This window comes from Pristis pectinata, chromosome 10 (assembly GCF_009764475.1).
Source record: "Pristis pectinata isolate sPriPec2 chromosome 10, sPriPec2.1.pri, whole genome shotgun sequence".
NCBI lineage: Eukaryota > Metazoa > Chordata > Chondrichthyes > Rhinopristiformes > Pristidae > Pristis > Pristis pectinata.
Genome location: NC_067414.1, coordinates 80,513,926 through 80,539,004, shown reverse-complemented (window position 1 = coordinate 80,539,004; position 25,079 = coordinate 80,513,926). Strand labels below are relative to the sequence as shown.

The 25,079-nt window shown below is 41.7% G+C and overlaps 1 protein-coding gene across 4 annotated transcripts in view; it reads right to left on the bottom strand.

Annotated features, from left to right (window-relative positions):
- Nucleotides 1–1,546: 1,546 nt before the first annotated feature.
- The window catches only part of LOC127575253 (opioid growth factor receptor-like protein 1), a 70,679-nt gene continuing 47,146 nt past the window's right edge, over nucleotides 1,547–25,079 (bottom strand). For 2 of the 4 annotated variants that reach the window (XM_052024973.1, XM_052024974.1), the window contains one exon: nucleotides 18,487–22,084. In XM_052024973.1, coding sequence (XP_051880933.1) covers nucleotides 21,463–22,084 — 622 coding nt within the window. In that variant the 3' untranslated portion in view covers nucleotides 18,487–21,462. Of the gene's footprint in view, nucleotides 1,629–14,577; nucleotides 15,232–18,486; nucleotides 22,085–25,079 lie in introns of those variants that run through there. The other 2 variants (XM_052024975.1, XM_052024976.1) reach the window with 2 other exon arrangements.

Here is a 25,079-nt window from a genome sequence, read left to right as displayed (position 1 = left end):
CTGACACGCTTTTTCTATTTCTCGCTGTAACTTATAGTCCACAGCCCGGCTGCTGTTAGGGGGCCTATATATAACTGCTATTATTGTCCTTTTACCCTTGCCATTTCTTAGCTCCACCCATAAGGATTCCACTCCTTCTGACCCTATGTCCCTTCTCTCTATTGATTTTATATCATTACTAACCATCAGAGCCACACCACCCCCTCTGCCTACCTGCCTATCTTTCCTATACACTCTGTACCCCTGGACATTTAGTTTCCACTCACAGCCTTCTTTAAGCCATGACTCAGTGATTGCCACAATGTCATATTTTTTAATCTATAGCTGTGCCACTAGGTCATCCACCTTATTTCTAATGCTACGTGTGTTTAAATATAGTACATTTAGACCAGCATCTGCTGCCAATTTTGCTGTATTTCTATTGTTCAGCAAATTATCCTGTCTTTTCACCTGCCTGTCCTTCTTTCCATCTTCATTGCACACTGTCTTGGACTTGCTCCTATATACTTCTTCCTCTATCCTAATATCCTGGTTTCCTTCCCCCTGCCAATTTAGTTTAAACCCTCCCCAACAGCCATATTCAACATTCCTGCCAGGATATTGGACCCCTTGGAGTTCAGGTGTACCCCATCCTTTGTGAATAGGTCATACTTCTCCCAAAAAAGGTCCCAATGATCCAAGAATTTGAAGCCCTGCCCCCTGCTCCAGTCACTCAGCCACGCATTCATCTGCCAGATCTTTCTATTCTTAATTCCATTAGCACGTAGCACAGGTCCTGCTTCTCAACCTTCTTCCTAGCTCCTTGTAATCTTCCTTCAGGGCCTCCTCCCTTTTTCTACCTATGTCACTGGTACCTACATGAACCAAGACTTCTGGCTGATCACCCTCTCCCCTCAGAATATTCTGGACCTGGTCCGAGATATCCAGTACCCTAGCACCAGGGAGGCAACACACCATCCGGGTACTGTTGTCAGGTTCGCAGAATCTCTTATCTGTTCCCCTAACTATAGTATCCCCAATGACCACTGCATTTCTCCTTGCCCGCTGGACCACAGCACCAGGTACGGTGCCAAACCCCTGTTTACCATGGTCTTCCTCTGTCAGGTCATCCTCTCCAACAGAATCTAAAATGAGATACTGATTCTTGAGGGGGACCGCCACAGAGGTACTCTCTACAAATTCTTTATATCTTCTGTCTATCTCCTCCTCACTCTCCCTAATCAGCCGAAGGTCATCGAGCTGCAGCTCCAGGTCCCTAACACGATCCCTGAGGAGCCGTATCTCAATGCACTTTGTGCTGACATAGTCCTCGGGGAGGCTGGTAGTCTCCCAGGGTCCCCACATCTGGCACTCCAAATGTAACACTAATCCCAGATGTATACTGTTATGGCACTGTCTAGTGCAACTACAATAAATAAACTAGTAACTTACCCCCGCTCTATAAATCTCGCCTCTTACCTGTTCTTGCCAGAGCCCATTGAGCCAAAGCCCAACCACTCTGCTCCCTCTCACTCCGCTGCCCGCTCCGAATGCTGCCCGCTAGATATGGCAGTCTTCTTTTTAAACTGTTCGCGTGCTACCGAGTGACGTCACGTGCCTGCGCAGTCACTCCCCGCTCTCCTTGAACGCTAAGGAAAAAAAAAATTATCGCTTCGTTAGTCTTTGGCTCTCTCTGCTCCCTCGCCTCTCGCTGCCGATCAGAAACTCTGAAGATACTCCTGCGGCTTTTAAACTGTTCGCGCACTACCGAGTGATGTCACGCGCCTGCGCAGTCACTCCACAACTCCACCAATATTTGTGTCATCTACAAACTTACTAACCCACCCATCCACATTTTCAGCAAAGTCATTTATTTATATCACAAACAACAGCACCGACCCCTGCGGAACACCACTGGTCATGAACCTCAAGCCAGAGTAACACCCTTCCACCTCTACTTTTTGTCATCTATGAGCAAGCCAATTCTGAATCCAAACTACCAAGTCAACAAAGATCCCATGCATCTTAAATTTCTGGATTGGCCTACCATGAGGGTCCTTGTCAAATGCCTTACCAAAATCCATTCAACATCCACTGCCCTACCCTCATCAATCACTTTCGTCAGCTCCTCAAAAAAATTCAATCAAATTTGTAAGGCATGACCTGCCCATTACAAAGCCATGCTGACTGTCCCTAATCAGGTCATGTTTTTTCAAATGCGCATAAATCCTATCCCTAAAAATCCTCTCCAATAGTTTCCCTACCACTGATGTGATGCTCACCAGCCTATAATTTCATGGGATTATCCCCTATTTCCCTTCTTGAACAAAGGAACAACATTGGCTACTCTCTGATTCTCCAGGACCTTGTCTTTTGCCAGTGAGGATACAAAAATCTTGGTGAAGGCCCCAGCAATCTCCTCTCTTGCCTCTTTCTATAATTTGGGATATATCCCATTGGGCACATTAGCATGCTCCACACTGGTCTCACTATCCTCCATGTTCTTCTTCTTGGTGAATATGGATGCAAACTACTCATTTAGTACCTCACTCACATGATTTGAATTCAAGCATAAGTTGCCTCCTTTACCCTTGAGTGGTCATACCTTCTCCCTAGTTCATGCAAATGTCCCACTTGCCAAGGACATTTCATGGCCCCTTTTGGCCTTCCTAATCCGCTGCTTGAGCTCCTTCCTGCTATCTCTTCCTAGTCAGACTCATTTCCCAAGTTTCAGAAGACTGGAGGGTGGCTAATGTTTTTCCATTGTTCAAGAAGGGTAGCAAGGACTAGCCAAGGAACTACAGGCTGGTCAGCCTGACTTAGTTGTAGGAAAGTTATTGGATGGAATTCTGAGGGACAAGATCTGCCATCACTTGGATAGTCAAGGCCTGATCAGGAATAGTCAGCATGGTTTTGTGCGTGGGAGGTCATGTCTGATGAAACTTTTGGAGTTTTTCGAAGAGGTAACTAAGGGGATAGATGAAGGTAGGGCAGTGACTGTTGTGTATATGGACTTCAGTAAGGCCTTTGACAAGGTCCCGCATGGCAGGCTGATCTGGAAGGTTAAGTTGCATGGGATTCAGGAGGAGCTAGTGAGGTGGATTCAGAATTGGCTCAATGATAGGAAGCAGAGGGTGATGGTTGAAGGTTGATTCTATGACTGGAGGCCTGTGACTAGTGGGGTATCCCGGGGTCAGTGTTGGGACCTCTGTTATTCATTATGTACGTAAGTACCTTCTCCCTAGTTCATGCAAATGTCCCACTTGCCAAGGACATTTCATGGCCCCTTTTGGCCTTCCTAATCCTCTGCTTGAGCTCCTTCCTGCTGTCTCTTCCTAGCCAGGCTCATTTCCACTTTTCTTTAATTTCAATTTTATGTCCAGGCTCATATGCACTTTTCTTTAATTTCAATTTTATGTAGTTTTCTATGGTTCTATTGTAGTTTTCTATGGTTCTATTCTGGAGGGGTATGGGCTGGGGGCAGATAAATGGGACCAGCAGAATAATGTTTTGGCACAGACTAGAAGGGCCGAATGGCCTGTTTTCTGTGCTGTAGGTTTCTATGGTTCCAAGTGATTTGGATATGAATGTACACGGCATGATTACCAAGCTTGCTGATGATACAAAATTAGGGGGTCTTGTTGATCGTGAAGCAGGTTACAATGAATTGCAAAGAGACCTTGATCAGTTAGGGAGATGGACTGAGGAATGGCAAATGGATATCAACTTAGATAAGTGTGAGGTAATGTATTTTGGACATTCAAAGCAGGGTAGGACTTATACAGTGAATGGCAGGGCACTGATGAGTGTTGTGGAACAGAGAGACCTGGGAGTACAAGTGCACAGTTTGCTGAAAGTGGCTGTGCAAGTAGACAGGGTGGTGAAGAAGAAGTTTAGTGTGCTGGCCTTCATCAGTCAGAACATCGAGTTTAGGAGTAGGGACATTATGTTGCAGTTGTGTAAGTCATTGGTGAGGCTGCACTTGGGAGTATTGTGTACAGTTTTGGTCATCCTATTATAGGAAAGACATTGTCAAGCTGGAGAGGGTGCAGAAAGATTTATGAGGATGCTGCCTGGACTAGAGGGCCTGAGTTATTGGAAGAGGTTGGCCACGCTGGATCTTTATCATGAGGCGTATGGATAAGGTCTTTTCCCCAGGGTTGGGGAGTCCAAAACTAGAGAGCACAGCTACAAGATAAGAGGGGATAGATTTAAAAGAGACCTGAGAGGTAACTTCTGGGAGTCTGTTGGTGGCGCTCGATGGACTAAGTCATAACTTGGCTTTGGTCCAAGCACTTTTCAATCTACTATTTACCATTCTTTAATAAGTTTTATACAATACTGGCACGTTTAATTTTGACTTTTAACTGTTAAAATGAACACCAGATCTAAAGCGTCAGCTAATGGTAAAGGTAATGGAGACCAACCTACTTTGGAAGCTATTTCTAATCTGGATAGAAAGTTTGACCAGAGCTTTGCCGAGTTGAAGTCCATTTTAAAGGAGTTTTGAAGACAAACAAAATACTCTTATCCAGGAAAATGCCAAACAAATGCAACTAATTGCTGAACTCGACCAAGCTGGTAAAGAGAGAGATGCCAAACTTCATTCACTTGAAAAAGCCTTAATTATGACCAAGCAAAATCTGGAAAAGCAACAACAGAGGATCATCGACCTGGAAGGACGCAACAGGAGGAAAAATTTAAGAATCATCAATTTTCCAGAGAACACCGAGACTGGTAACCCCACGGAATTCTTTTCTAAACTTCTGGTCGATGGGTTTGGTTCCGAAATGTTCCCTGTTCAGCCCATCTTGGACAGAGCTCACAGAGCATTAAGATTCAAACCTGCTCCGGATCAAAAACCTCGGCCAGTAATTTTGAGATTTCATTTCGTCAGCGTCAAGGGACTCTTGATTTGTACCGCTCGTCGACGTGGAATGATTCAATTTAAACAATGGAAGTTTCGAATAGTTGAAGATTACACCCCAGAAATTATGAAAGAAAGGCTGACCTACAAACCAATTATGGCTCGTCTCTATCAAAGCAATTATCATCCTGCATTATTATTCCCAGCAAGGTTGAGATTTACACTGCCTGATATATCTCGCAAATGGTTTAAATCTGTCCAAGAGGCCGAGGAATTTCTTTTGAACTAGCTTTTGATTTTAGAAGCTAAGAAATGCGGAAGAGACACAGTGTTTTTCCTTTGATTTATTACCTACTTGCTTTATTATCCAATTAATTTTTAGATTTAAACCTTTCTTTTTCCTTCTTTTAATATTTTTAATGTTTTGTTTTAATAATAATTAAGAATTTAACAAAATGACTGATCGTTTGCTTTCTTTTTGAAATAATTATTAAACTGTATTTTTTAAAATTTTGACTGTTAATGCCCTTTGGCTCTGTTTCAATCCTACAACTATGTTGTTAGTTCGATATCTTTGTTTGGATTATGTTGTTCACCTCTAGACCAAACATGAGTGGTTTATATATTTTTCAATTTGGACTACTGCCACCAATAGAACTGGGGTTAGTTCAATTAGAGGGTAGCTTTCTGGTTGTCTATTGGCCAGTTTACGGGCTGTTGGGGGAGGGGGGTGGGATTGTTTTTATTTTAATCTTCTGGACTAAACTACAAGTTTTTCTAAATTGTCGTCATATCCACTTCCTTTTTGAACTTTTTTTTAACTTCTTCCTGCCAGTACGACTTGCATATACCAAGATTCCATTCCTTTACATTCCATATGTTTTTTAATCTGTTAAAATGGATAAGACTATTAATTTTATTTCATGGTATGTTAACGGCTTAAACAATCCAGTCAAGCGCAAGAAGATCTTCAAAGTTTTTCATAGATTAAATGCTCAGATAATTTTTGTTCAGGAGACTCACATCAGGAAGAAAGATAATCAACTTTTTTTTAGAATTTGGAGGGGTCAACAGTTCCATTCAAATTCACAAGCAAAGGTGAAAGGAGTTTCTATTTTTATAGACTCCTCAATTTAGTTTGTCCATCATTAGACAATATCAGACCCAAATGGTAGATTTTTATTAATTACTGGTCTACTTCATAATAAAAAAAGTTGTTATGGTTAATGTTTATGCATCCAATGTAGATCACGCTGAATTTTTTAAACATCTGTTTGCATTTTTTCCTAATTTAAATGAATACACTGTGATTATGGGTGGAGATTTTAACTGCTGTCTAAACCCTTCGATGTTTATCTACATGTCAGATTAATAAAATTCATAAACCAGATGGTACCGACACGATAGATCAGGTTCAAATTAACAAATCCTTTCAAGAATTTTATTCTTCTTTATACCAATCAGAATCCCCTGAGGATCCTACATTAATGCATGAATTTTTAAGAGATCTGAAGATTCCCCAATTATCTTTAAATGAACGTTCTACATTAGATGCTCCCATTTTGGAGGAAGAAATAAAGAAAGTAATATTTTCAATGAACTCGGGTAAAGCACCCAGCCCTGACAGATATACAGCTGAATTTTTAAAATCCTTTTCTGATATTCTTGTTCCCTGCTTAGCCAAAATTTTTTAAGACGCCCTATCAGTGGGTAAACTACCACAATCTTTCTATGAAGCAACTATTTCTTTAATTCTTAAAAAGGATAAAGATCCCACTGAATGTGCATCTTATAGACCTATTTCTTTATTAAATGTAGATTCCAAAATATTTTCCAAAATATTGGCCTTTAGATTGGAAAAGGTTCTTCCACAAATTATCTCTGAAGACCAGACAGGATTTATTCAGAATTGTTATTTACATTTTAATATTAGGAGAGTAATGAATATTAATGAATAATGAACCCCTTCATCCTAAATTCCAGAATGTGTTGTTTCACTAGATGCTGAAAAGGCGTTTGACAGAGTCGAATGGGAATATCTATTCATTACACTTCAAAAATTTAGTTTTAGCCCTAAATTTATATCTGCGATTAAAATGATTTATTATACACCTATGGCTTCAATACTTGCTAGTAATCAAAGATCTCCTTTGTTTAGGCTTTTTTGAGCTACTAGACAAGGTTGCCCATTAAGCCCTTCATTATTTGATATTGCTTTAGAACCCTTGGCTATTGCACTCCGGGACTCTTCAAATATATGTGGCATTACTTGCAGACAGAAGATGTCTCCTTACACAGATGACCTGTTACTTTATGTTTCTAATCTGGAGGAATTTATTCCCACAGTACTATCACTACTAGATCAGTTTAGTGTTTTTTCTGGCTATAGATTAAATTATAATAAGAATGAACTTTTTCTATTAAATATGCAAACCCCAATTTATAGGCAATTACTTTTTAGATTGGTAACTGACTATTTTATGTATTTAGGTGTTAAAATTACCAGGAAACATAAGGACTTATTTAAAACTAGCCTATTGCCTTGTTAAACAATTATTTACTAAATGGTCCCCACTGTCTTTATCATTGGTAGGCCGAATTAATGCAGTCAAGATGAACATTTTACCAAAATTTTTATATTTATTTCAAGCGATTCCAACTTTTGTCCTGAAATCTTTTTTTGACACTATTGATTCTAAAATTCTTTCATATATTTGGCAGAATAAAAACCCAAGGTTAAGTAAGAAATATTTACAAAAACTAAAAAAGGATGGTGGTATGGCCCTGCCTAACTTTAGATTATACTATTGGGCCATTAATATCAGATATTTAATTTTTTGGATACAAGATTCAGATGTAATTCAATGCCCCAAATGGGTACACCTTGAGCACCAATCAGTACTTGAATTTTCATTAGTTTCTATTTTAGGAGCTTCACTCCCTTTTGCACTTACCAAATTAAGTAAACATATGATTAACCCAATTGTTAAACATACAATATGAATATTGTTTCAATTTTGTAAATTTTTTGGATTTAATAAATTTAATAAATCAAGTCCCATTCAATCTAATTTTTTCTTTCATCCATCCAGAGTTGACTCAGCTTTTTCCGTATGGAAAAGGAAGGGAATAGTATGTTTTCGTGATTTATTCATTGATAACTGTTTTTCATGTTTTGAACAATTGTCTAACAAATACAATTTGCCTAGATTACACTTTTTTTGATATTTGCAGATTAGAAATTTTTTAAAAGCTACTATACCCTCTTTTCTGACACCTTACAAAACTGAAATTACGGAAAATATTTTAGGTCTTAATCCTTATCAGAAGGGCTTGATAGGAATAATCTATGATTTAATTATGAAAATACGTCCAGAATCACTGGACAAAATCAAGAATGGATGGGAAAGTGAACTCCGGACATCTTTACCTACAGAGACTTGGAAGAAAATTCTTCATTTATTTAATACATCTTCAATGTGTGCCAGACACTCTTTGCTACAGTTTAAGGTAGTTCACAGGACCTGTATGTCATAAGATAAGCTAGCTCGTTTTTATCACCATATAAATCTTACATGTGACAGATGTAAATCGAATGTGGCTACTTCGGCACATCTGTTTTGGTCCTGTCCTCTTTTGGAAAAATATTGGAAAGACATTTTTAACATTATTTCAAATGTATTGAAGATTGATTTACAACCTCACCCTATCACTGCAATTTTTGGATTACCAAGGATAGAGTCTGGCCATTTATCTGCTTCCACTAACCGTATCATTGCCTCTGTTACATTCATGGCCAAATGATCCATTTTGCTTAAGTGGAAGGATCCAATACCCCCTACCACTTTTCAGTGGTTCTCTCAAACTATATCATGTTTAAACTTGGAAAAAATTAGGAGTGGTACTGTTGATCTTTCGCTTAAATTTGAAGATATTTGGAGTCCATTTATTCAATATTTTCACATGATATAGATCCCCTTTCAATAACTTTCCAACTTAGAGGAATGGAGTTGACGACATAATATTGCTCTGTTTCTACTGAGAAATTTTAGTCCAGTCTTTTTTTTTGTTTGTTTTTTTTAGAAATTTTTCTGTTTAGCTTAGTTTGGTTTGATATGTTATTTATAATTTTTCTTATTGATTTGGGGATTTTTTTCTACCATAGAACCATAAAACCATACAGCACAAAACAGGCCCTTCGGCCCATCATGTTGTGCCATCCATCAAACCACCCTCACACTATCTAACCCTTTCCTCCCACATATCCCTCTATCTCACATTCCTCCATGTGCCTATCCAACAAACTCTTGAACCTGTCCAATGTATCTGCCTCCACCACCACCCCAGGTAGTGCATTCCATGCACCAACCACTCTGGGTGAAAAACCTCCCCGACATCTCCCCTGAACCTCCCACCCATAACCTTAAAGCCATGCCCTCTCGTCTTGAGCATTAGTGCCCTGGGAAGGAGGCGCTGACTGTCTACTCTATCTATTCCTCTCAATATTTTATATACCTCTGTCATGTCTCCTCTCATCCTCCTCCTTTCCAGTGAATAAAGCCCTAGCACCTTAAGCCTCTCCTCATATTCCATATGCTCTAATCCAGGCAGCATCCTGGTAAATCTCCTCTGCACCCTCTCCAACGCCTCCACATCCTTCCTATAATGCGATGACCAAAACTGAAAACAGTACTCTAAGTGTGGTCTAACTAGAGTTTTGTAAAGCTGCATCATCACTTCGCGGCTCTTAAACTCAATCCCATGACTTATGAAAGCTAACATCCCATAGGCCTTCTTAACCGCTCTATCCACTTGTGAGGCAACTTTCAGTGAACTGTGAATATAAACCCCCACATCGCTCTGCTCCTCTACACTGCCAAGTACCTTGCCATTTACCTTGTACTCCTTCCAAAGTGTACCGCCTCACACTTCTCTGGATTGAACTCCATCTGTCACTTGTCAGCCCAGCTCTGCATCCTATCAATATCCCTCTGTAAGTTCCGATAGCCCTCCACACTATCCACAACACCGCTGATCTTAGTGTCGTCCGCAAATTTACTAACCCAGCCTTCCACCCCCTCATCTAAGTCATCTATAAATATCACAAAAAGTAGAGGTCCCAGACCGATCCCTGCGGGACACCACTAGTCACTGCCCTCCAATCCGAGGGCACTCCTTACACCACAACCCTCTGCTTTCTACAGGCAAACCAATTCCTAATCCACACAGCCAAGCTTCTCTGGATCCCTTGGCCTCTGACCTTCTGAAGAAGCCTACCATGAGGTACCTTATCAAACACCTTACTAAAATCCATATAGACCACATCCACCACACTACCCTCATAAATCTTCCTCATCACCTCCTCAAAGAACCCTATCAGGCTTGTGAGGCAAGAACTTCCCTTCACAAATCCATGCTGGCTGTCCCTAATCAGTCCATTATTCTCCAGGTGTTCATAGATCCTATCCCTTAGAATCCTTTCCACAGACGTAAGGCTCACTGGTCTGTAATTCCCTGGACTATCCCTCCTACCTTTTTTGAACAAGGGGACAACATTTGCTACCCTCCAATCCCCCGGCACCATCCCCGTGGACAACGAGGACTCAAAGATCCTTACCAGCGGTTCAACAATCTCCTCCCTCGCCTCTCGAAGCAGCCTGGGGAAAATCCCGTCAGGCCCCGGAGATTTATCCGTCTTGATATTATTTAACAACTTCAACACATCCTCTCTCTTGATATCAACAACCTCGAGAACATTACCTTTACCAGCACTCCCTTCCGCGTCATCAAGACCCCTCTCCTTGGTGAATACTGAAGAGAAGTATTCATTGAGAACTTCTCCCACTTCCGCCGCCTCCAGGCACATTCTCCCACCTTTGTCTTTAATCGGACGTACCTTTACCCGAGCCATCCTCCTACCCTTCACGTACGTGAAAAAGACCCTGGGAATTTCCTTAAATTTACTAGCTAATGCCTTTTCATGTCCCCTTCTAGCTCTCCTCAGCCCTTTCTTAAGTTCCTTCCTCGCTACTCTATATTCCTCACGGGCCCTGTCTGAACTTTGCTGCTTATACCTTATGTATGCTACCTTCTTCTCCCTAACTAGTCGTTCCACCTCTTTCGTCACCCACAGTTCCCTCACCCTGCCATTCCTTCTCTGCCTCACCGGGACATATTTATCTCTAACATCCTGCATAAGATCCCTGAACATCGACCACATCTCCATGGTACATTTCCCTTCAAAAAGGACATCCCATTTTACACTCCCAAGTTCTCTCCTTATAGCCTCGTAGTTTGCCCTTCCCCAATTAAATATCTTCTTGTCCTCTCTGCACCTGTCCCTGTCCATGACAATTTTAAAGGTTATGGAGCAATGGTCACTGTCCCCCAAATGCTCACCTACCAATAGATCCTTCACCTATCCCGGTTCATTTCCTAAAACTAGATCTAGCATGGCATTCCGTCTAGTTGGCCTGTCAACATACTGCATCAGGAATCTCTCCTGGACACATTTAACAAATTCTGTCCCATCTAAACCTTTGGCACTAAGCAGGTTCCAGTCTATATTTGGGAAGTTGAAGTCTCCCATTATAACAACCCTGTTATTTTTGCTTCTCTCCAAACACTGCCTGCCAATCTGCTCCTTTATATCTCTACTGCTACCGGGGGGCCTATAGAATACTCCTAGCAGAGTAACTGCTCCTTTCTTGTTCCTTACTTCCACCCATACGGACTCTAGAGATGATCCTTCTACAACATCCATCCTTTCCACAGCCGTAACAGTGTCCCTGACCAGTATCGCCACCCCTTCTCCTCTTCTCCCCCCATCCCAATCCCTCTTAAAACACCGAAAACCAGGAATATTCAATATCCACTCCTGCCCTGACATCAGCCACGTCTCAGTAATAGCCACAATATCATAGTCCCCCATACTTATCCAAGCCCTCAGTTCATCTCCCTTATTCCTGATGCTTCTTGCATTTAAGTAAACACACTTCAGTCCATCTACCTTACTACTTTTATAGCCTGTATTCTGCTTCTCCTTCCCCAAAGCCTCTCTACCTGTCTGATCTAACTTTTCCTCATCCCCTTCTTCCTCTGACCTACTCCTCCGGTTCCCTTCCCCCTCACAAACTAGCTTAAACCCTCCCGAACCACCCTAGCAAATCTCGCCGCAAGGATATTGGCCTCCTTCTGGTTCGGGTGTAACCCGTCCTCTCTGTACAGGTCCCACCTTCCCGAGAAGAGATCCCAATGATCCAGAAATCTAAAACCCTCCCTCCTGCACCAGCTTCACGCATTTATCTGCCACCTCCTCCTATTCCTACCTTCACTATCACGTGGCACTGGCAGCAATCCCGAGATTGCTACCCTTGAGGTCCTGTTCCTCAATTTTCTGCCTAGCTCCCTGAACTCACTCTTCAGGACCTCATCCCCCTTCCTACCTATGTCATTGGTGCCAATATGGACCACAACTTCTGGCTGCTCTCCCTCCCACTCAAGAATTCTGTGGACCCGATCAGTGACATCCTGGACCCTGGCACCTGGGAGGCAACATACTATCCGGGATTCATGCTCACTGCCACAGAACCTCCTGTTTGTTTCCCTGACTATTGAGTCCCCTATCACTACCGCATGTCTGTTTCCCACCCTTCCCTTCTGAGCAGCAGTACCAGTCCCAGTGCCAGAGACCTGGTAACTGCAGCTAGGCCCCTGCAGGTCATCCCCCTCAACAGCTTCCAAGGCAGAAAACTTGTTACTGAGGGGAACAGCCTCTGGGGTTCTCTGTCCTGTCTGCCTGCCTGACTCCTTCTTCCTCTTCTCTCCCCTGACAGTCACCATCCTATCTGCCTCCTGAACCTCAGATGTACCTACCCTAAGGGGGCTGACTGTCACCTGATGCACCGTGTCTACATAACTCTCTCCCTCCCTTATGCTGTGCAGTGTTTGTAGCTGCGACTCCAGCTCATCAACTCTGAGCCGAAGTTCGTCCAGCCTCAAGCACTTACTGCAGATGTGGCCATTGTGGACCGCAGCAAGGTCCACGAGTTCCCACATCAAACAGCTGCAGCACACCACCATGTCCTTCATCTGACTACCTTTCTTTTTTCCCTAGTTAGTCCCACCTACAAATCTATAATGAACAAAAGGTAAACCTTGCCTTTACTGACTTACCAGCTACTTACCCTCCTCGCCCCTTCACGCCGAAGCCCCTTGAGCCAAAGCTCAGAACACTCTGCTCCCACTCACTCCACTGCCCACTCCGACGCTGCCCGCTCTATAGGCTGTTTGCTTTTTAAGCTGCCCACGCTGCGCCTGCGCAGTCCAGCCCCCACTCTACTACTTAAAAAACTTATTAAAAAATCTAAACCTTACACTAAAAACCCTAACAAAAACCAACCCTTACACCCAAAAACCCTAATAAAAGTGATAAACAGAGAAAACACTTAGCTGAATTACTTTTGATGTGCAAGTGTTAATAATGAACTTAATCAGGTAACCAAACTAGATTAGCAATACCCCATTGACCAGTTCATCTACCTGGTCATAATATTTTAGAGGGACACTCATTAGTCAGAGGGGCTAAATGTGGAATTAATGGCATTTTATGTATTCTCAAACTCACAGTAAACAAGCTAAGGGAGACAGTAATTTCCTGTTGAAAGCTACAAGTTTAATAAATAACTTTTTTTTGGCTTTCGTTATGTTCCTCATTCTTGAAATGCTATAGTTTAAAATGGCAGTTCTGCTCTCCTGGAATGTTTTACTATGGAAATACCAAACATAAGGAACAGCAGATATTTTAAATCATTAATCAGTGATGACAAAAGCATTTTGATATAAATGTATCTTGAGAGTACTGGCAGAAAACTATTCAGCTTAAAAGTGTAATAATAACAGAAACTGCTGGAAACCCTCAGCAGGTCAAGCCACATCTATGGAAAGAGAAATAGTCATCATTTCAGGTCAGAGGTCCCTTGTCAGAACTGGAGAGAAAATGAATGTTGGTTTTAAGTTGAGATAGGATGGTGGAGGGATGGATAGGTCAAAGGGAATATCTGTTAGGGTGAGGTTGCTTTTGGGATAAATTGTATACAAAACTTAGGTTGAGAATGTGGACAGTGAAAGTTACATTATTATAAAACATTCTACAGGCATCTGCAGCAAAGATTTTAAGTCTAAAATCATGGACATTTTCTAGTTCGGGTATGAAGGCTTCACTGTTGTGTCCAGGCACATTTCTAAAGCATTGCTGTAAAAACAGGTTTAACATTAGCTTCCCACTGATGCTCCTTCATTCACCACTTCACTCTCTGCTATGTATAACATTTATTTCCGTAAAACTCTAAGTTTGCCATTAGAAGACCAGACCAAAATTGTACAGGTAACATATTAATTGTGAGCTAACCTTTCACTATGACTAATGAAGATGGAACTAATGTACTCTATGTACCCTGGTCTATTTGATTTCCCATCCTTGGAATAGCAACAAGAGGGTGATCACAATGGAGATATGACGTTTTGCACACTATGTACATTCTCAGTTGCTGGAAATTCCAAATTCTATGAACAGATAATGGCTTGCCTTTTAAAGGCATCTCAACAGCAGGGCATTTGCAGTTTTATTTTCAGTATTCTTGATATCATGTACTTCATATCATACTCAACTATTTCAGTATCAAGAGTACTGAAGAAAACACTTTACTATGAGGTAGATCATTACTAAGGGACAAGTTTAGATAAAGGTTTTATTTCCAAAAAACCAAGAAATATTATGATTCAAATTTTTGCATTTTACTAGGCATACTGTTACCATATCATATAAATTGTTTGAGTTTTACAAACAGACTGGATACTTCTGCAAGCTATAGAAGTATCTATTAAAAGCAATGCAGATATTGGACAGAGGCAGGTTAATGTGGGGAGTAACTCTTCCAAAAGATCCTTCATTTGACAGTAGCAAGATGTGGTTGAGTTGGCAGCACTCACATGAGGCAGCAGGCTCAGTCAAATTACACTCCAGTGGTGTGAGCACAAGTCTAGGCTGACAGTCATTGTAGAACTAAGGGAATGCTGCTCTGCTGTTGCTGATTTACAGATGAAATATCAGAACTGTCTGCCATCTCCCAATAATTACTTCTCAACTAAAATCATTAAAAAGTTAATGAGATCATTATCATATTGCTGTTTCTAGGAGCACAAATTAACTGGAACATTCCCTTCATTGGAGTAATTACTTCAACACATTGGCTCTGAAATGCTTGTGTCCAGAGGCTGCAAATGCAAGTCTTTCTTGGCTAGAAGTGTGAAATCCATCTTCTCACTGTTGAAGGTATACTTGAATCAGGTTGCCCCAAATTTAGACATACTCAAATCTATAAAATCTATTAAACAGGAAATAAAAAAAACAATGCTGAATAGCTGTAGATTTTAATCAGAGCAGAATAAACATGCATTAGTTTTCTCCCTGCAAAATCAAAGTAGAGATACAAATTACTACAGGAATTAATGACTGACTGTTGCGTATTTTTAAAGTTTTTACACTAAATTCTGCCAAAAATTCACCCTGAATTACCTCTGTCTTGATCAATGAAATCAGTTTTTCTAAACTGTAATGCAAATTGAAAATTAAATCTACTTTAATGATTTTTCTCCAATTGTTCCTATGTCTAAAGCTAGTGCTGATGAGGCCAGAAATGTAAAACTTACAACAAAGAAACAAGGCAGGCCACACATGTATCCTCCCACCATTCATCACTTTACTGATCAATACAGTGGCATGCAAAAGTTTGGGCACTCCTGGTCAATTTCTGTTACTGTGAATAGCTAAGCAAGTAAAAGATGACCTGATTTCCAAAAGGCATAAAGTTAAAGATGACACATTTTTAAAATATTTTAAGCAAGATTACTTTTATTTGTCTTTTAGTTTCAAAATAAAGGTGCCTGAAGCAAAAGTTTGGGCACCCTGCATGGTCAGTACTTAGTAACACCCCCTTTGGCAAGTATCACAGCTTGTAAACACCTTCTGTAGCCAGCTAAGAGTCTGTCAATTCTTGTTTGGGGGATTATCACCCATTCTTCCTTGCAAAAGGCTTCTAGTTCTGAGATTCTTGAGCTGTCTTGCATGCACTGTCCCAGCAACATCCTTGTAAACTTTCTCTGCACTCTTTCAAGCCTATTTATCATTTCTGCAGGTAGGTGACCAGAACGGCACACAATACTCTAAATTTGGCCTCACCAATGTCTTCTATAACTTATAGAATCATAGAACAGTACAGCACAATACAGGCCCTTCAGCCCACAATGTTGTGCTGACCTTTAAACCTCACCTAAGACTATCTAACCCCTTCCTCCTACATATCCCTCTATTTTAAATTCCTCCATATGCTTATCTAGCAACTTCAACATAACATCCCAACTCCTGTACTCAGTGCCTTATTTTATGAAGGTCTGTGTCAAAAGCTCTTTATGACTCTCTGATGCCACTTTCCAGGAATGATGGATCTGTATTCCCATATCCCTGTTCTACTGCACACCTACCTCAGAACCTTGCCATTTACTGAGTCTTACCCTGGTTTGTCCTCCCAAAGTGCAATACCTCACACCTGTCTGCATTAAATTCCACCTGCCATTTTTTCAGCCCATTTTCCTAGCTGGTCAAGGTCACACTGCAAGCTTTGATAGCCTTCCTTGCTGTCCACTACTTCCGCAATCTTGGTGTCATCTGCAAATTTGCTGATGATAAACAACAACAGGCCCACCACTAGTTAGAGGCCTCCAGTCAGAGAGACAACATCTACTATCATTCTCTGGCTTCTCCTGCTGAGCCATCATTGAATCAATTGACTACTTCATCCTGAATGTCAAGTGACTTAACCTTCTGGAGCAGCCTCTCATGTGGGACTTTGTCAACAGCCTTGCTAAAGTCCATGTAGACAACATCCACTACCTTTACCTCATCGACCTTCTTGGTAACCTTCTCAAAAACTAAGATTGGTTAGACATGACCTACCACACACAAAGCCATGTTGACTATTCCTAATCAGGCTCTGTCCATCCAAATACTTACATTTCTTGTCCCTTAGAAAACTTCCAATAATTTACCCACGACTGATGTCAGGCTCACTGGTCTATAATTTCCTGGCTTATTCTTGGGGCCTTTATTTAATAACAGAACATTAGCCAGGTGAGGTGCTGGAAGATAGTCAAGGACATTTTAAACATCTCTGCCAGGGCCCCTGCATGAGCCTCCCACAAGGTCTGAGGGGTCACCTTGTCAGGCCCAGGGGATTTCTCCACCTTAATTTGCCTCAAGACAGCCAGCACCTACTCTTCTGTAATCCAGATACAGTCCATGACCTCACTACTCTTTTGCCTTGGTTCTATAGTCTGTCTCCAGGGTAAATACGGATGCAAAAAATTCACTTAAGATAACTACCATCTCTTCCAGCAGCATGCATAGGTGACCGCACTGATTTTCAAGAGGACTAATTTTGTCCCTTGCTACCCTTTTGCTCTTAAAAGAGAATCCCATAGGTTTCTCTTTACATTGTCTGCCAGAGCAACCTCGTGTCCTCTTTTTGCCCTCCTGACTTCTCTCTCAAGTGTACTTTTGCATTTCTTATACTCGAGTGCTTCATTTGATCCTAGCTGCCTATACCTGAGATGCGCCACCATCTTTTTCTTTACCACGGCCTCAATATTCCTGGATAACCAAGGTTCCCTAAACCTATTAACCTTGCCTTTTATTCCAACAGATTCTGTACTCAATATTTCACTTTTGAAAACTTGCCACTTCACAAGCATGTCTTTGCTAGAAAACAATCCCAATCTATCCCAATCCATGCCTGCCAGATCCCTTCTGATGCTATCAAAATCAGCCATACTCCAATTTAGAATCCTGTCTTGTTCCCAAAGAGGAGATCCAGCATTGTATTCTCTCTAGTTGGGACCTCTACATATTGAATAAGAGAACTTTCTTGAACACATTTGACAAACTCTATCCCATCCAATCTATTTACAGTATGGGGGACCCAGTCAATGAGGAAGTTAAAATCACCTACTATCTCAACCTTGTATTTCTTGCAACTGTCTGCTATCTCTCTGCAAATTTGTTCTTCTAAATCCTGCTGACTATTGGGAGGTCTATAATATAGTCTCATTAACATGGTCATCCCTTTTTTATTCCTCAGTTCCATCCTCATCGCCTCAATAGATGAACCCTCCAGTATGTTCTCTCAGCACTGCTGTGACATTTTCCCCAATGAGTAATGCCACCCCTCCCCCTTTAGTACCTCCCTATCATGTCTAAAACATCAGAACCCCAGAACATTGAGCTGCCCCTCCTGCAACCAATTCTCACTAATGGCTACATCATAATTTCATGTGCTGATCCATGCCCTTAGTTCATCTGCCTTACCTAAAACACTCTTTACATTAAAATAGATGCATCTCAGAACATTAGTCCCACCATGCTCATCAACCAGTCAATTTCTGTCTTTGCTTGCAGGATTAACATCTACTTTTCCTATAGTTACTCCACTTGCTGTCCTGCCACTCTGGTTCCCATCACTGCCCCCCCCCCCCCCCCCCCCGCAGCTCCAGTTTAAACCCCCCTCCCCCAAGCAGCACTAGCAAACTTTCTGGCAAGGATATTGGTTTCCCCTCCAGTTCAGGGGCAAATGTCCCATTTGTACAGGTTCCACCCACCCTGGAAGAGAGCCCAATGATCCCCCTGCACTATCTCCTTAGCCATGTGTTAAACTGCACTATCTTCCTACTTGCCTCACTAGCACATGGCACAGGTAGCAATCCTGAGGTCACTACCCTGGAGGTCCTGTCTTTTAACTTAACACCCAACTCTCTGAACTCACTTTGCAGGACCTCATTACCCTTCCTGCCTATGTCATTGGTACCAATGTGAACCATGACTTCTGGCTGCTCACCCTCCACCTTAAGAATGCTGTGGACTTGATTCAAGATGCCTCTAACACAACCACCTGGGAGACAACATACCATCCAGGAGTCTCGTTCATGTCCACAGAATCTCCTGTCTGTTTCCCTGACCAATGAATCTTCTATCACTACTACATTTCTCTATTCCCCCTTTCCCTTCTGAGTCACAGAGCCAAACTCAGTGCCAGAGACCTGGATGCAGGGGTTTTCCCCTGGTAGGTCATTTTCCCCCAACAGTATCCAAAGCTGTATACATGTTGTTGAGGGGAACAGCCCCAGGGGTACTCGGCACTGATTGCCTATCACTTTTCCCTCTCCTGACAGTAACCCAGCTACCTGCAGCCTAGGTGTGACCACCTCCCTGTAACTCCTGTCTATGTACCCTTCAACCTCCTGAATGATCTGGAGTTCACCCAGTCTGTAAGGAGCTGCAGCTGGATGCACTTCTCACAGGTGTAGTCATCAGAGACACTGAAGGAGTCCCTGACTTCCCACATCTTGCAAGAGGAGCATACTATTGTCCTGACTGCCATCCCCACTGCTCTAACTGTGCAATAAAAGAGACCTTACCAGAACCTCACCTTAGTCTCTGCTCACTTCCTCTGCTTCTTCATGCCGAAGCATCTTGAGCCAAAGCCTCAAGGTCCCACTCTTACACTGAGCCACTCCTATAATGGCTGCTCCGCTTGAGCTTACCTTCTTTTCATTGGCTGCTGCTGCCCAATTAGATAATCGATGAGACTTCTGTTAACTGCTTCCCACTCTTGCTCCTCTAAAATTCTTGAAAGATCACTACTAACGCCTCCAATCTCTTCAGCTACCTTTCAGAACTCTGGGGTGTAGTCCATTTGGTCCAGGTGATTTATCCACCATCAGGTCTTTTGGCTTCCCCAGCACCTTCTCCTTAGTTATGGCCACTAAACTCACCTCTGCCCCCTGACTCTCTTGAATTCCTGCCATTTATTATAAACCATATAAGACTAAACCAGTCTTATGTGCAATTTACTGATATTTTGAAACAAAAATAACTGATTCTAGCTTGTCTTTCTTTGAGACTCTTGCAGAATAGATAACAGAGAATCATCCAAAAGAACAAACCATAGAATTTGTAACCCTAACTTGAGAGCCAAGAAAGCTACCTCACCACCTTTCATCAACTGGTTCATCTCGCATGTAACCCATGGAGTCCTTATTGTGAAGTAAAATTTATACATTGGTATGATGCTTTGGACCAAATACACATTATGCTTGGCATAGTTCTTGGGTTTTCCGAAACTGAAGGTTAATACTTTAGACATTCCGGCAGGCAAAATCCAAAGAGAAAAAATACAGATCAAGTTTTTTTTCCCCATTTGCTTTAAGCACTTCTTAATGACAAAAATATTGAGGGGAGGTGGGGGAGGAGAGAATGCTGTTGCCCATGTCATGTGAATGGAAGTGGGGCATGATGAAGTCTCCAGTAATAATATGCAGAGTTGGAACTTTATTAAAATCCCTACCATCCATTAAATATCAGCTAGATTAATTGACATTAAGCATTAAAAATGGTTAATTGCTATATTTTTCACAAAAGGACATATGATTAGAAATAGAATTTCACTCATTCATCAAACACAAGTGCCATACAACACTTGCCCCCAAATGGAAGTTTGGCACTTTTGCAGTTTGCACACAGAATCAAGTACTAAAATGGAACTTGCGAAGTTCCAGTTGGGAACTTCTGGAAAATCTTGTAGATGTTGCACCACTGCCATGCTAACCACTGGGAAGAGCATCAAAACTTAAAGGAACTTGCTATATAGTGTGAAACAGAACACTGTATAAAATGCAGGGAGGAATCAAGAATTGATTTAGACCCATGCCACAAGTACTGTCACTCCAAGGTATGAGATAGTCAGGGTGGAGGTTACAGTTTGCTGCTCTGTTGTGATTTGTATAGAGGCGGAAAACAGTGAAGGGACAACCACTTTTATCCTGAACATCGCGTGGTCTATCGCAGTTTGACTTACTCCTAGTTCTTTTGTAAGTGTTCAAAGGCTGTAAGGTTGCATCCAAAAACTCTCATTTCTGCTGCATGTGCAGAAACCATGCACTAAAAGACCTGTGACATTAAATTCCTGACTGATGCTGGGAAAATGTCAGGTATGCTAAAGTAAATTGTGCGTAGAAGTGCTTGGGCCAATTTCCCAATGGGTACAACTTCACTTTCAAATGATTGCTAATGTGATCTAACCCAGTTAGTCACTGTTGATTTACACATGAAAATTGGGTGCTAATGGATCCAGTTTCTAAACTATTATTTTCATTATTAAACCATATTTTGCATCTTGCCTTCAGCTCAAATATACCTCGTGTATGAAGTTTTACAAAAACTGAAGAGACCAACCAATAAAATTGAAGACTGTCACATTATCCTCACTGCAACACTGCCCAAGTTACATAAACATTCAGCCTGTTTTACACATTTTTAGAGATATATAAAAAATACAATCATGAGCTTGTCCATTGGCAGAGTACAGAAATGCAAAGGGCATTTCACAAATGCTGCATCATGAGTTCCAGCTTGTGACCAGCTTTTGAACAGCTATTCAGAGTTGGCTGGACTGGTGCCTTGTTCTATAAACATATTAAAAAATAATGTCCTTGTGGAATTTTTTAAACTATTTCTCTTTTAAGTCTGTATCCTCTACTGTATGGCTCTGGGGTGCTTGATTGCCAATGTTGGATTCTGTCGATACTTTAGGCTTTGTCACATGATGATTACTCTTCTCTTTGACAGAGATTTTATTCTTGCCTGCAACATTTTCTGCCTTGCTGTTGCCTTGATCTATGACTTGATCTTTCTGATGCATGCCTGTTCCTGGACTGGTTTCAGTAGATGAGGCCAACTCTTTCACAGCTGCAAATGCAACATGGGTTCTTGACCCATTGCTTATAGCTTCACACCTGCTTTTCTCTTGAGCAGACAACTTCTCTGATAGAAACGATAACTTGGTAATGGTACTTTTTTCTCCTGGTGTCTCCTTCCTGAGAGGCCCCCAGACAAAGTTCTCTGGCGGCTTATAATGTTGACAGGCAAATCGCAGTAGTTTCCTTCTCTCTTTCCTGGATTTTATTGTGTAAACAAAGTATTCCAAAGCACTGTGCAACATGTTGGACAGAGTTTCTTCGACTAAAGCCTCATACAACAGGAAGTGGACTAGGTGGATCTGGAAGCTCTCAAATTTAAATTCTCCTAAACTTTTTAAAATGCGGGTGATTCTCAGATAATTGTGCTGTGATCTTTAACAAAAGAGGACATAGGGAAATTACACAAATGGCATTTGGTTGATACAAGTCAAAGTATTGGAGCATCAACATTCTTTTACAAATAATGTGTGGCACAAAGGCATCGCTCACATATCTTGCACAGAAGATTGTTTCAGGCCCTATTCCAAAGGCTCAAGTTGATAACTCTAGAAAGACATTGCATATTGCAGTATTGAAGGGATGTTGTACTGCTGGAGTGCTGCCTTTCGTTGAAACATTAACTCATCATACCAGCCTTCCTTATCAGGAAACACTATTTGAAGAACATTGGAATTCATCTGCTCCTTGGCCAAAATCAATTTAACAAATATTACTTCAAGATGAAGATTAATAGGTCATTATTATGAGGAATGCAGATGAACTTAGAGCTTCAATCAGTACCTGTAATTATGATATTGTGGCCATTATGGAGACTTGGTTGCTAAAGGGACAGGACTGACAACTCAACATTCCAGGGTTTCATTGTTTTAGCTGTGGTAGAGAGGGAAGTAAAAGAGGTGGAGGAGTTGCATTACTAATCAAGGAGAATGTCATAGCTGCACTCAGAGAGGACAAACGGAGGGATCATCCACAAAGGCAATATGGGTAGAGGTCAAAAATAAGAAGGGTGCAATCATGCTGATGGGGTTATTAACATAGTCTTCCTGATAGCCACTGAGAGATAGAGGAACAGATATGTAGACAGATTATGGAATGATGTAAAAGCAACAGGGTTGTCACAGTGGATGACTTTAACTTCCCCAGTGTTGACTGGGACTTCCTTAGTACAAAAGGCTTAGATGGGGCAGAATTTCTTTGGCGCATCAAAGAGGGTTTCTTGAAACAGTACGTGGTCAGTCCTACTAGGGGAGGGCCCATATTGGACTTTATTTTGGGAAATGAGCCTGGCCAGGTGACTGGCCTTACAGTGGGAGAGCATTTCAAATTACATTATTAGACAGGAGTTAGAGGAAAGTTAATTGGGAGCAGCTGTAATAGGGCAAGTCCACATCTGACATGTGGGAGTTATTTAAAGTCCAGTTGATCAGAGCTCAGGACCAGAATGCTCCAGTGAGGAGGAAGGATAAGGATGGCAAGATAGATGATGATAGAGGTTATGAATTTAGTTGAAAAGAAAAAGGAAGTACACGTAAGGTTTGGGAAGCTAAAATCAGACAGAGCCCTTGTGAAATATAAAGATAGCAGAAAAGAGCTCAAGCAGGGGATTAGAAAGGCCAAAAGGAGCCATGAAATGTCCTTAGCAAGTTGGATTAAAGAGAATCCCAAGGCATTTTATACTTAGGTTAAAAACGAGCATAACTAGAGGGTAGGACACTCAAGGATAAAGGAGGCAATTTATGCTTGGAGTCAGAGGATGTGGGCAAGATACTAAACAAGTACTTTAAGGAGAAGGACATGAAAGATAGTAGGAGGATATGCGAGAGCAGAGTGGGGCATGCTAATGTGCTAAGGCACTTTGAGATCAAGAAGGTGGTGATGCTGGGTCTTTTGCAGAATATTAAGGTGGATAAGTCCCCAGGGCCTGATTGGATATATCCCAGGTTATTGAAGGAGGCAAGAGAGGAGATTGCTGGGGCTTTGACGAAGATCTTTGTTTCCTCACTAGCAACAGACAAGGTCCCGGAGGATTGGAGAGTAGCCAATTTTGTTCCTTTGTTCAAGAAGGGAAATAGGAATAATCCAGGAAATTATATGCCTGTAAGCCTCCTGTCAGTGGTAGGGAAGCTATTGGTGATGATTCTGAGGGATAGGAATTACGCGCATTTGGAAAAACACGGACAGTCAGCATGGCTTTGAAAGGGGCAGGTCATGCCTTACAAACTTGATTTAATTTTATGAGGAGGTGACAAAGGTGATTGATGAGGGTTGGGCAGTGGATGTTGATGACATGGATTTTAGTAAGGCATTTGACAAGGACCCTCATGGTAGGCCAACCGAGAAAATTAAGATGCATGGGATCCATGGTGACTTGGTAGTTTGGATTCAGGATTGGTCTGCCCATAGAAACAGGGTGGTGGTAGAAGGGTGTTATTCTGGCCTGAGGTCTGTGACCAGTGGTGCTCCGCAGGGATTGGTGCTAGGGTCACTGTTGTTTGTGATATGTATAAATGATTTGGATGAATACATGGATGGGTGGGTTAGTAAGTTTGCAGATGACACACAGTTTGGTGGTGTTGTGGACAATGTAGAGGGCTATCAAAGGATAAAGTAGGATATAGATCAGTTGCAGATGAGCATAGAAATGGCAGATGGAGTTTAATCTGAGCAAGCGTGAGGTGTTACACTTTGGGAGGTCTAATGTATGGGGAAAGTATACAGTTAATGGCAGGACACTTAACAGCATTGATGTGCAGAGGGAGCTTGGGGTCCAAGTCCATAGCTCACTGAAAATGGCCATGCAAGTAGGTAATGTGGTTAAGGAAGTATATGGCATGCTTGTCTTCATTGGTCACGGCATTGATTACAAGTGTAAGTCATGTTGCAGCCATATAAAACTATGGTTAGCTGCACATGTGTAATTCTGGTCGCCCCATGCAGGAAGGATGTGGAGGCTTTGGCAAGGGTGTAGAAGAGGCTTATCAGGATGCTGCCTGGATTAGAGGATATGAGCTACAAGGAGAGGGTGGACAATCTTGGATTGTGTTCTCTGGAGCACTGGAGGGTGATTGAAATTTATAAAATTATGAGGGGAATGGATAGGGTAGACAGTCAGAATATTTTTCCAAGGGTAGAAATTTTAAATTATAGAGGATATGCATTTAAGGTGAGAGGGGGAAAGTTTAAAGGAGATGTGTGGAGCAAGATTTTTTTCCCCACACAGAGAGTGGTGGGTGTCTGGAACAGGCTGCCGGGAATAGTGGTGGAAGCAGATATGATAGTGGCATTTAAAAGGCTTTTAGATAGAGACATGAATATGCAAGCAATGGAGGGTTATGGATCAAGTACAGGCAGATGATATTTAGTTTAA